This window comes from Scyliorhinus canicula, chromosome 10 (assembly GCF_902713615.1).
Source record: "Scyliorhinus canicula chromosome 10, sScyCan1.1, whole genome shotgun sequence".
Classification (NCBI taxonomy): Eukaryota; Metazoa; Chordata; class Chondrichthyes; order Carcharhiniformes; family Scyliorhinidae; genus Scyliorhinus; species Scyliorhinus canicula.
Genome location: NC_052155.1, coordinates 85,528,322 through 85,541,627, shown reverse-complemented (window position 1 = coordinate 85,541,627; position 13,306 = coordinate 85,528,322). Strand labels below are relative to the sequence as shown.

Here is a 13,306-nt window from a genome sequence, read left to right as displayed (position 1 = left end):
GCGGGGTGTGCTCCCGACGGGAAAAGTGAATCCCAACGAGTGAAGAATTCCGGCCCTTGTCTCAGCATAAGCAAATGACCATTTTGAACAGAGATGAGAAATTTCTTCGCTCAAGCGGGTTGTAAATCTTTGGAATTCTCAACCCCAGAAGGCTGTGGATGCTCAGATATTGAGTATATTCAAGGCTGCGATTGACAAAATTTTAGACTATGGGAATCAAACGATTCAGGAATCAAGCGGGGAAAGTGGAGTTGACATTGAGGATTAGCCATGTTTTTATTAAATGGCCGAGCACACTCAAGGATATATGAGCGTCTCCTGCTTCTATTCATTTTGTTCTTATGATCTGTGAATATATAGTAGTCAGAACGTGTCAAAAAAAAAACTATATTGAGTCATGGCATTGTAAAGGTACATATACTTTCCTATAATTGTACTTTTTAAACAGAGACAAAACACAGAAAGTAATACAATTTTGCAATACACACATGCTCTCAAAATTAAGTGTTTAGCTACAAATCATTAATTATATCAACAGGAGTTCAAGCTTTATAATTTCAGATACGTTAGTATCAATTGTCACATCAAACTCAGTTTATTGCAGGAAAAGCATGTATTTTCATTTATACGCAGCACAGGCAAAGAGCAAAACAAAACATTCAGTTCAGACCCAAGATGCAATGATTGCTCAAAGCTGGATCAGGAAACTTACTTCCTGCCTCATTTCTTCTTCCTATTTGAAAGTTTAAAAATGAAGTATTGTTTAGACGATGCATATTCATGTGTTTCTTTAAATGTTCTGCATAATTAATTTTTAAAAGTGTGGTTTCCCAGCCAACAGGTACTCCGTACATTGACATGAAAATGAACATGTACAAAATTACAGTTTCAACAGAATGTATTAGAAGTTAATATAGATGCAAAAAATTTTGAATAAAGTATTGCTCTTCGATGAATTATAGGAGAGCATGGCAAAAAAATGAAGCTATGGTGGCAGAGTGGGAGCAGCTCCAAGGAAATTCCCAGCCCACATCTCCTTCCAAACCTCAGTATAGTCAGGGCTAAAAATTCTGGAAAAGAAATCCATCATCCTTCACATGTCAATGACACTTGCTAATGTCTAACTTTCCACATTGTACAATTGTTTAACCGTGATACACTTTTAACTACAAACAAATGAAAAACAAGGCACCCCAGTTTGAGACTATAATTGCAGTCATATCATCAATCTGTTGCATTTTGTTAATTGGGCTTTTAATTTACAAAACAAATAGCCTTACTTTCAATAACTTCATTAGGCCTTCCAACTGAACCATTAATTCTCGGCGGCTTTCTTGCAGTGCCGACATCCTTTGTTCTAACTCATCTTTCCGCTGCCTGTGAAGTGCAAACCAAGAACTAACTTTTAATTTAACACATCAGCTTTTAAAGGGTCAGACAGTTTTTTCATCAACATGAACAAGTTGTTCTATCTTTTTCAAAGATTGATGTCAGCTAAAGTGCCTTGGAGTGCCAACGGACTCTTCAAAGTTTATTTTAAATAATTAGGTATTTTCAGAAAGCTGTAAAGGTGAAGATACAATCGAGGTTTTATTCTGATCCAATAGGTTGGCATTTGTTTTTTTGGTCACAGAAGCAGCTGCATTTACCTCGGTCCAGAACAGCAGAATTGAGCACCTTGCAAAATTACTTTGTGCCTTTAATCAAATTTCGTATTATGCTTGCCAATTCTCCATGATATTGCACATTATAAAATGAAACATAAGATTGCGTAGGATTTACGGCACAACCAATCCACGCTGATGTTTATGCTCCATTCGAACCTCCCATTGTTTCTCATCAAAATCTACCATTGTAACCATCTATTCATTTCTTCCTCATACACTTGTTTAGCTTCGCTTTAAATGGTTTTATACTTTTCAGTCACTCCATGTGGTAGCAAATTCCACATTCACAACCTTTTGGGGAAAGAAGTTTCTTCTGAATTCTTATTAGATTCCTTAGTGATTGGCCGTGATAAATTGCCCTTAGTGACCAAAAAGGTTAGGAGGTGTTATTGTGTTACGGGGATAGTGTGGAAGTGAGGGCTTAAGTGGGTCGGTGCAGACTCAATGGGCCGAATGGCCTCCTTCTGCACTGTATGTTCTATGTTCATTATAGTTTTACTCTTCTACACAGTAGGAAATATATGGGTGGGATGCTCTGATGCCGAAATCGTGAACGGTGATCAGGCGGAGAATAGCTCCCGATGCCGAAACCGTGGCAGGCGCGGTTTGACGTCGGGTTGCGATGCTCTGCCACCTCCAAATCGGCATCAATGCGCTGCGCACCGTTGTATCCGCATCTCATTATCGGGCCCACCCGCGATGCTCCGCCTTAGAAGGGCTGAGTTCCCGACGGCGCGGTCCACATGTGGCGTCAACAGTCATGAACCTGGCGTGGTGGCTACGGAGAGAGAGGTCGTACGGACAGTGTCCAGCACCGCCATACTTTGCCGGTAGTTGTGCCGCTGGCCGGGAGGCTTCTGCCAGGGCTGGGGCGCTAGTGGGGGCTGGCCAGGACGTGGGCTGTGGAGTCGGGTTGGACGGGTATGCGGTCCAGAAAAACCGGCACCATCTTCTCGGGAGCGATGGGTGCGAGTGTCGGGGATATATAGCGTATGCGCGGCTGCAGCTTGTCAGCCCTGCGTGTGTCCTTAACAGACCCGGCGATTCCCCCAATGTTTTTCACGTGTTCTGCGGGTGTTCAACGCGGAGCCAGCATATGCCCCTCACCGGTAGCGGGATCGGTGCGGGTGTGGCGCCAATTTTTACGTCGTGGAACTCCATGGATCTTCCGTCGGCGTCAGTAGTTAGGCTCTTTGCATCCACTCTGTCTCAAACTTTCATGATTTAAAAAACCTTCAGGAGATCATACCTCAGTTTTCCGGTTTTTAGAGCAGAGCCTCAGCCTATCAATCCTTTCCTGATATATATACCCAAGCGTTTCTGGTAGGAACATAGGAAATGTGAGCAGAGGTAGGCCTGTCTGTCCATCGAGCCTGCTCCGCCATTCAATTAGATTTTTTGTTTCTTTATTCACTCATGGGATGTGGGTGTCGCTGGCTGGGCCAGCATTGCCCATCCCATTGCCCATCCCTGAGGGCATTTAAGAGTCACCACATTTCTGTGGACCTGGAGTCACATGTAGGCCAGACCAGTTAAGGATGACAGATTTCATTCGTGAATCAGATGCGTTTTCACAACAATGGTTTCATGGTGACCATTAGACTTTTAATTCCAGATTTTTATTCAATTCAAATTTCACCATCTGCCCTGATGGGATTCGAACCCAGGGCCCCAGAGCATTACCCTGGGTCTCCGGATTATTAGTCCAGTAACAATACCACTATGCCATTGCCTCCCTATGGCACTATTTTTCCCCGCCAGTCCCATATCCCTTGATGTCTTCAGAGTCCAGAAATCTATTGATTCCTGTCTTGAACATGCTCAATGATTGAGCTTCGACAACTCTCTGGGGTAGAGAATTCTAAAGAATCACTAAGTGAAAAAAATCCTCCTCATTTCAGTCTTAAATGGCCTACCTCTTATTCTGAGACTGTGATCCCTGGTTCTGGACTCACCAGCCAAGGGGAAAATCCGATGCACATCTACCCTGTTGAGCCCTGTAAGAATTTTGTAAGTTTCAATGAGATCACTTCTAATTCTTTGATACTCTAGAGAATACAGATCCATTTCCAAACTTGATCCTCATAAGACAATCCCACCATCCAAGGAATTAGTCTGGTGAACCTCCATTGCAGTCCCACTATGGCAAGTACATCCATCCTTTGTTAAGGAGACCCAAACTGCATACAATATTCCAAGCACTTGTTCACCAAGATGCCATACAATTGCAGAAAAACATCTTTACTCATATATTCACATACCCTTGCGATGAAAGCCAATATACCATTTGCCTTCATAATTGTTTAAATCTTCTCTGCGCCCTCTGCAGTCTTACTATGTTCCTTTTTATTATGTGGCAACTAGAACTGCATGCGAAATCTTCTCTGCGCCCTCTGCAGTCTTACTATGTTCCTTTTTATTATGTGGCAACTAGAACTGCATGCGAAATCTTCTCTGCGCCCTCTGCAGTCTTACTATGTTCCTTTTTATTATGTGGCAACTAGAACTGCATGCAGTACTCCAAGTGTGGCCAAATTGAGGTTCGATACAGGCTTAGCACAACTTCCCTACTTTTCAATTCTACCTTCAGAGCTGGTATTCAGAGCTGGACGTGTTGGTCCAAACGCTCACCTTGGGGGCGTTGTACAGGAATTCACCCACGAGGTGAACCTCGTCCCTCGCCTAAACCACTCCAATACCTTGATGAGGTACTTCCATTCGACTCTGTCAAAGGCCTTTTTTGCATCCAGGGAGACGATCACTTCTGGTGTTCTCTCCCCGGATGGTGTCAGTATCACATTCACATTCAGCAGCCGTCTGATGTTCGCAGTTAGTTGTCTATCCTTGACAAAGCCCGTCTGGTCCTCTGCAACCTTCTCTGATACACAGTCCTCCAGTCACTTGGCCAGGACTTTCACGAATATTTTCGCATCCAAGCAGTGAAAATTGTTCCATATGATCCACATTTGTCTTTCTTGGGTGTCAGTGATATGGTAGCCTGTGTTAGCATGGGAGGCAAAGTGCACCTTGCTAGGGAGTCTGCGAACATCTCCCGAAGGTACGGGGCCAAAGCTGGTGCAGATTTTTAAAATAGAATTCTACTGGGAACCCATCAAATACCGGCGCCTTATCGCCTGCATGGAGTTGATGGTCTCCATGGCTCTCCAAGTCGTATTGCTGCTTCCAGCTCCCTCCGTCTATCATCCCCCACAACTGGTATCTCCAGTCCATCGAGGAACTGTTTCATCCCCGAGTCCCCATCGCAGGCTCAGAGGTGTGCAGTCCTGGTAGAGGGCCTCAAATGCTTGGTTGATCCTTTTTAGTTCGGCTACCAGTCCGCCTCTGCGGAGTGTTGGGCATGGCCCGTCTCCAACCTCACATCCATGTAATGTCCCCCCCCCCACTGCCATCCATCTCCAAGCTGGGGTGGGGGGGTTGCATCGTTCGGGCCTTCGGTCTCCCTCTCTCCGGGGTGGCCGAGGATCCCTCGCCTCGTGGGTCCGCCGACTCGGCTCCTGTCATCTCTGCAGCCTCTCAAGCTCCCATTTGCTGGCATGTTGTTCCTGTTCTTTCCCTTTCTTTTTAAAATATTTTATTGAGATTTTTGTGGTGTACAGAACAAGGGGCTAAGCGTGTAAATACGTTTGAAGACATCTTTCCCTTTATTAATTGTGAGTGAAATAAGTCTAAATTTTCGGGCTAAAATCGACTTAAAAGTGCCTGGAGGAGAGCCATCTGATGTGCCACAGCTCAACACATCACCGTCATTGGAAGCACCCAGGGGGCGATTCTCTGAGCCCCGCGCCAGGCCAGAGAATCGGCGCAATCCGCACCATGACGTCCCGACTCCGGCGCGTATTTCTCCGAGGTGCGGAGAATCGGCGTTTGCCGACCGCGGGCAGCTGGAATTGGCGGGGCCGCCGATTCTCCGGCCCGGATGGGCCGAGTGGCCGCTCTGATACGACAGAGTCCCACCGGCGCCATTCACCCCTGGTCGCTGCCGGCAGGAATGGTTGGGGGCGGCCTGCTTGTGGGGGAGGCGGGGGAGCTCCTTGACCGGGGGGGGGGGGGTATCCCCGATGGTGTCTGTCTAGCCCACCAATCAGCGGGCCGGCCTCCCCCCCCCCCCCCCCCCCCCCCCCCGGGCCTAATTCATGGCGCGGCCGGCCCCTGAACACCGACCCCATGTTGAGGCCAGAATCGTACGTAATCGGGCCCGGTTTGTGCCGTCATGAAACGTGACGGCATTCATGACGGCGCGAACGCTTGGGCCCAATATTGGAGAATCGCCCCCCCCCCACTAATGTTTACTTGATTGATCATCCACATAAAAACGTTGGTTGTTTCTCGTCTATCCTGCTTGGATTTGATCGTGATGGTGCAAATCATGGATTAATGTTAGATCAATAACAATGGACGTGATTTAACGGAAAACGTTTCTGACAAAGAAACTGAAGGTGATGAGGTAGCTAATAAAGGTGGAGATCCAGATGATGGTCAGAGTGGCAGTGACGGAGGTATTGGCCGCCATGCAAACTGCGATCGACGGAAATGGGAAGAAGCTGGAAGCTCAAGGCAAGACGGTCCGAGAGCTAGAAAAGGCGTTGATGGACCAGAGCGACAGGATTGTCACTGTGAAAGCTGAAATCAAAAGGTTGATGGCAACCCAGGGGAGCCTGAAGGAAAGGTCGAGGACTTTGAGAATTGGTGCCACCATGCCACCCCATCTATACACTATGTGGAGAATGCCACCAAAACCTGACTGTGCAATAAGCAATACTGCTAAAATCCAATGTAATGTTTTTCTCTGATTTCTTCTGTAGGAGCAGAGGTGAGAATGGGCGGAGGGGGGGGGGGGGGGGGGGGGGCGCAGTGGAGGAAGTGGGCAGAGTAAGGGTTGGGTTGGAAACTTTAAAGTGGGGAGAGCTACAGACAGAGACTGACCTTATCGCTGTTCTAATTAAATCACTATTTTTCGATTAGTTACCTGAGGATCCGGAGTTCTGCTAGGAGGGTGGGGTTCTGCTGTGCCTTCTCGGGTGTGGGCTGAGATGCCTGCTCATGTTCTAGCCTCAGTCTCTGTATCTCTTGCAGGATTTCTCTGCCAAAAGACAAACAATTTTGTGGATTTACATTGAAGTAGACAAATAAATATAGGACTTATGAGATAACAAAATAGCAGGCCATTGGAATGATTCAGAACTTACAGTCAAAGCACTTGAAATCTTTCAGCCAACAAATCTCTGCATTGAAATATTAACTTGACTCAGTTGCTGGCATGTTTCCCGCTCAGCTAAAGAATTAATGGAAACCTGCTTTTCACAGGTTAAGAGAAACACAAACTTTCAAATTTATTGAACAAAACCCAATCCTCCAGATTAACAAATCGGTGTCAGTGCATCTCTTACTTCAGCTTTCCATATGTCTTGGCCATAATCACAGCCTTCATCTAACTTAGAAAAAAATGGTGGACAATGCCTCTGTAAGGCTTGCCACTGAAGAGGGAATCCCCAAACTGAAGCACCACAACTCACAATGGAAGAGAATTCATGTGCCTATAAAAGCCTGCAAAGATGACTACCAGTCTTACTTTATATCTTGCCTCCTAATTTCCCTTTATTGTTCACTTCTGTATTGTATCTTTAAAGATGTTCTCTTTAATATTAATTCTCCCTCTATTTAACATATTTTTCCATTAAACTTCACTTTTTCTTAGTTCTCAATTGTCCACTGAACTCCAGACTTTGATATGCCAATTTACTCCTGTTATGCATTAAACCTGTAACTTATGTATCTTGTATTTAAATATCCCCCTCTGTTTTTCCATTCCTTAATCTGTCATGTTTTTCCATCCCATGAATCTGAACTGGGCTGACTTTCATGTAGCATTGCCAACCCTGTTTCAACAGATTCCTGAAGGTTTCATCACATGATCTCCAGCCTCCCACTATCCTGCTCTCATAAACATGCCACACCCAACCTCATGGAACACCAGTTTCTTTTGCCATTAAAAAAGTGAAAAGACCTGATTGACTGATTCTTAACTGTCAGTCAACAGGCTTTCCCCCCCAATATCCAACATTTAATAACTAATAAACAAATGTTGACTTGGTCGAGGATCAGAAGATGTCCAACAAAACCTTGTAGATCAAATGAAATCTGGAAGTTTAGAATATGGATTGAGTACAAGCACCAAACAGACCAAATCGATGGTAGTTAAAAGGAATACATCCGAAGAAACGTGAGTGAAGACTGAAGTGGATGGTGTCACACTGGAACAAGTAGATCATTTTGTCTATTTAGGATAAATGATAACAGAAGATGGCAGATGCAGTGCCAAAATTAGAAGGATAGAGATAGCCAAAAACAATTTTGTGAAGATTAAGAATGTGTTAACAAAAAAAAAATTCAAGCTGTAACACGGAAAAGAAACAGAATATGCTACATTCCATCCGCTTCCCTTTATGCATCAGAAACCTGGACAATAAAGACTCTTCTTCTTTAGATGCTAAAAATTCCACATAAAAAACCACAAGACCAATGAAGAAGTGCCTGAAATTGCAAGAACAAAAATAAATCTATAAAGTGATATCCAGATAAGAAAATGTCAGCATTTTTGGCCATTTGATCAGAGCTGAAAAGCTACCGAGATCTCTTCTGATGGGCAAAGTGGAGGACAGCAGAAAGAAGGGTCGACCTAGCCGAAACTGGATGAAGGACACCGCAGAGTGGTTGCAAATGAGCTACAGTGGATGTGTGAGGATAGTGCAAGACAGACGAGTATGACATACCACTACAGCAGATCTCCTCGTAGGAGTAGCTAGAAACAGACAAAAAGTATTTTTTTAAAAAACTTTTTTTCCTTGACACTTTGCATTTTCCCCGGGGTTGCTTGCAGCCCTGTCCTGAAGCATATTCTTTAATTCCTGGAGAATCCAGAGCAGAACATAAAACATACAGTGCAGAAGGAGGCCATTCAGCCAATCGAGTCTGCACCGACCCACTTTAGCCCTCACTTCCACCCTATCCCCGTAACCTAACCTTTTTGGTCACAAAGGGCAATTTATCACGGCCAATCCACCTAACCTGCACGTCTTTGGACTGTGGGAGGAAACCGGAGCACAAGGAAACCCATGCAGAGACGGAGAGAACGTGCAGACTCCGCACAGACAGTGACCCAGCAGGGAATCGAACCTGGGACCCTGGCGCTGTGAAGCCACAGTGCTATCCACTTGTGCTACCGTGCTGCACAATGGAGGGTTGGCAACCCTACTTACATTTCACTGAAATTTGCAGATTAAAATTATGATCATTATTCCTCATGAGCTCTCTTACCTTGAGCTTACTGCTTGCTATCCTTCCTTATTACTCCAAATTATTTTTAGCATTGTGTCCTTATTGCACGTGCAATATACTAATTAATGAATCAAAGGAACATAAAGGTGAAATCAAGATTTAATTTCTTACCTATTTTTGTTTTCAAGTTCGGCAATCAACTGCCGTTGCTGTTTATTTGCATCTATGGTAGAGGACAGATCAGTGGGCGCACGCTGTTGCTAGAAAATTGAACAAAAATTATTTTAGGCTGCATCAATTATTTTTTGCAAAGACAATTGAAGAAACTTTTCTTTTGTTCACATTGGACACAAAATTAGTATTCCTTCACAGATCTACCACCAAGAAACAGTTTTCTTTGCTTGACAGGACTAACTGTGAAAATATTCTCAATTTCTCAGTGCACTGCTATATAACTGCAGATCAGAGACTGGGATAAAATATGGGGTTAGCTATAGATTTTTCAGTCAGCAGTGGTGGCAGCACACCATTTTCGTTACAATGCAGGTTACTTTGAAGAAAAAACTATGGATCTTCAAAAGTATTCTGTTTGCATCAACAGGGTTTAGAGGGATTTGATTTAATCTTCTCTTAATTAAAACTAAGGTGGCAAGAATACTGCACTGAGAAAGGCATTTGAGACTATAAAGAATTTTATTTAAATTTGTTACCTGTCTGAAGAGCAGTTTTTGAAGTGAGACTTGGGGTCTTAAGACTTGAACCAATGAAATTGAGAGCGGCAAACCTTCTGGCTCCCCGCAGCACGGGCTTGGGGGATTTCAACTCCCCGACCTTAATTAAATGATTTGAATTGAGCTTTTGCTCAAATCATGTGGGAATGATGTGTAGGCCAGCCGATGGGAGCCATATTTTGGGTGACAAGCGGCCGCCACCAATGACCCAAGGGAACAGTTCCCAGCAATCAGGTAAGTTGATCTGGGAAGGGTTGGACACCTGAGACAATCTCTGTTAGATAAAATATGTTATGAAAGATGGGAGGAGGTTCAAGTGGAGCAAATACACCAGCATAGCCTAGTTGAGCCGAATGGCCTGTTTCTGTGCAGTGTGCCTTGTTTAAATGAGGCTTGGTGAGGAGTGATTACGGAGAGTGGGAGATGGGAGGCTGGCCCAGAGAGCATTGGAATACTTGAGTATAGAAAAGTGACAACGGCAAGGAATAGGCTTTCAACAGCAGATGGATAATGTTAGGATGTTGCAATAGGTGGTCATTTTGATGGGATTGACGAGGGATTTGAAGCTCAGATCAACCAAATATGATGACAAGGTTAGGAACTGGTTAAACCTGAGACAGTGGCTGGGGAATGGGAGGGGAATCGGTAGTGAGGGCACAGACTTTGAGGTGGGGCCAAGACCAATGAGTGGTTTTCCTAATGTTAAAATTGGAAGAAATCACAGCTTATCCATATTCCGCATGAATATTCGACAGGTAGTCTGATAATATAGAAGTAGAGGAGGGGCCAAAAGAGATGGTGGTGAGCTAGAGCTGGGTTTTGTACACATTGAACCGAACCCTTCAGATGATGGTCTGAATTCTTATCCTTGAGGCCAGGAGTGGGAACAGAAAAATTGACATGGGGGCATAAGAAATCATGGGAATGGATGGGGGGATCCTTTAGCATGGGAGGATCTTTTGAATTTACCTTTCAAAAGGTTCCCTCAAACTGACTATAGTTCACAGCACCAGAGTAAACAGCAACTCTTCGAAAAGCTTGCCCTGTTCGCAATTATTATGGAGGACTGTGCCTAACCTGGCAATGGAGCGATTTGGGAATTCAGGGTGCAGGCCTGCCACCACCCCCGAACCAGTCTGCACCCTTAAAAGACCCTGGTGAAAATTGGAAACCCTGGGAATAGGGTTGGGAATCTTGGAAATGGATATTGGGCTGCCATTTTTAAAGGTATGTGGTGTCTCACCGACTCCACAAAAATCTCACCCAATATCTTTAAAGGTTCAGCATTATTATTCCAAAAGCAGCGATAATTTCATTCAATGGTTATTTTAAGAAAAAAGACCAACAACATAGGCTAGCAAAAACTGTTCTCGCTTCGACATTTGTAATATAAATTCAATTTCTTTGAGATGATAAATAATTATTAAGATGTGTCCCACATTGCCTTAAAATTGATTTTTTCCAATTTCTTACAGTTTAAAAATCCCCCCCCCCCCCCCCCCCCAATTGAGGGGCAATTTAACGTGGCCAATGCACCTACCCTGCACATCTTTGGATTGTGGGATGAGACCCCGCAGATACAGGGAGAATGTGCAAACTCCATACAGAAAGTGACCCCGGGCCAGGATTGAACCCAGGTCTTCAGCAACGTGAGGCAGCAGCGCTAACCACTGCGCCACCGTGCCACCATTAATTTCTTATAGGTTTAAGAATTATGTGAAGGGTGTAGAGAGGGTTCTGAAAGAATTTCTGAGAATGGCTTCAGGGTGAGAGTCTTCGGTTATATGGATAGTGGAGACTTCCCTTCTGCTGTTGAGTGGAGATTTGAGAGATATTCAAAATCTTGAGGGCTTTGATTTCACTCATCCCGACTGGCAGATTTTATGGCGATTGGGCACATAAAATCCAGAGAGCAACCTGACTACCACACACCTGCCTGCCCCCACTGCAATTCTACCAGTAGTGGGGCTGGTCTTAGGTGGCCCAGTGATCCAACTGAGGCCCTTAAGTAGCTAATTAATGCCAGTAGTGGGCAGGAGTGTATGCCCCTTCGCAGGCTCCATGGTCCCTTAAGAGGGCTTCGCAAAGGTGTTATTCTCCTAAGCTCCCCTCCTCCATGGCCTCTCAAAACCCAACTCCCACCTGCCTTGTCCAGGCTTGCTAGCTTGACACTCAGTATGACCGCAACTCATTTGCTGGGCTGATCCGCCTCGAGCCCTGAGTGCAGTACCAGCAGTGGCCATTGTTTCCAGTGGCGCTGCCATACTGGAGAGGTGTCAGCCTCTGATTTGCTGTTAAATGCCAGTGTTCCCCTCGGCAAGCAACCTCCTGATATTTTAGCCGGCGAGGGGTGGAGAATCTGGTGCCCTTTATAAATCAGCCTGAGGTGTCTGGATAGAATAGATAGAGACAAGCTGTTCCCATTCACAGAAGGGTTCAGAATCAGAGGACACTGATATAAAACAATTGGCAAACAAAACGATAGAGACGAGAAGAAAACATTTTTTACACAACGAGCGGTTAGAATCTGGAATTAAAATGTGGTGCTTTTAAATGTGGAGAACTTTGAGACAGGAATTGGATAAGTACCTGAAGAAAATGGATTTGCAAGACGATAGAGAAAGAGTAGGGGGAGTGGAATCCGCTGTAGGCGTAACAGCCCTAATGGTCTCCTGTGTTCTGACCATCCTGTGATTCTAAGAATGCTATGAAATTGAGTGCAGATTCTGGACACAATGCACAAAGTGGCCTTTACATTGTATTGCTTGCTTTGAAGGAACTGGTAAAAATGTACCAGTAAAAATATATTTGTGGTGCTGCAACTAATATTGAGCTGTTCAGCTGCAACCGGATTTAGTATTTTAAATTTGTTTGGTTCACTACTCACTGAAGATGCTGCCTCAGCAGCGAGTCGTGCTGCATAACGTGCTATCAATCGATGTTCTTCGTCCAGTCGGCTTGGACTATCAAGGACACTATTAACAAAGGATAAAACATCAACAGTTCACAATGGATCCTTCATTTTATAGTTCTCAATCTCGTTAAAATTGAAATTTGCTCTTATGCATTTTTCTGGATATCGTTATAGTGATATTTATTTCAACTCATTGCGGGCAATGCCCACTTACACATGGAATTTAATTATTGTTTCCTTGCACTTATCGTAACCACTCTGTACAAAGAATGCAGCAAGATTTGTGACAAAATAATACTGGACTAAATGATTTATTATTTGCTCCCCTTGAACACTTTAAGCAAAGTATTTACTGCAAAGTTAAGATTTGTTGTCGACTGCTCACATTTTATAGTTCAATATACATCGGGCTGCTGCTTGATGTTCTCAAAACTAGTACATTTCAGATCATGATTACATTTATGGTATCTGCTACACCATTTCCAACTCTTCTCCAACAATAATTATAAAACCGGAGGTATTTTTAATGCAAATGGCCGTGTTAACAAGTTTTTTAATGAAATTTTATGTTTAGTTTATATTAATATGGCTGAAAGCTGAGATCTGAAAGACCTCTGGAATTGGGCTCCTTGGAGCAGAGTAGATAGAGAGAAATTTAATCGATGTGCTTAAAATTAGGACGAGTTTTGAAAGAGTAA

General features: G+C 44.1%; 1 protein-coding gene across 20 annotated transcripts in view; it reads right to left on the bottom strand.

Moving 5' to 3' along the window:
• dtna (dystrobrevin, alpha) overlaps positions 1–13,306 on the bottom strand; it is a 254,287-nt gene that overhangs the window by 42,432 nt on the left and 198,549 nt on the right. For 11 of the 20 annotated variants that reach the window (XM_038809269.1, XM_038809287.1, XM_038809272.1 and 8 more), the window contains 5 exons: positions 12,582–12,669; positions 9,135–9,223; positions 6,655–6,768; positions 1,281–1,377; positions 713–733 (listed from right to left, as the gene is read on the bottom strand). In XM_038809269.1, the coding sequence (XP_038665197.1) occupies positions 713–733; positions 1,281–1,377; positions 6,655–6,768; positions 9,135–9,223; positions 12,582–12,669 (409 nt within the window). The remainder of the gene's footprint in view (positions 1–712; positions 734–1,280; positions 1,378–6,654; positions 6,769–9,134; positions 9,224–12,581; positions 12,670–13,306) is intronic. The other 9 variants (XM_038809268.1, XM_038809270.1, XM_038809280.1 and 6 more) reach the window with 1 other exon arrangement.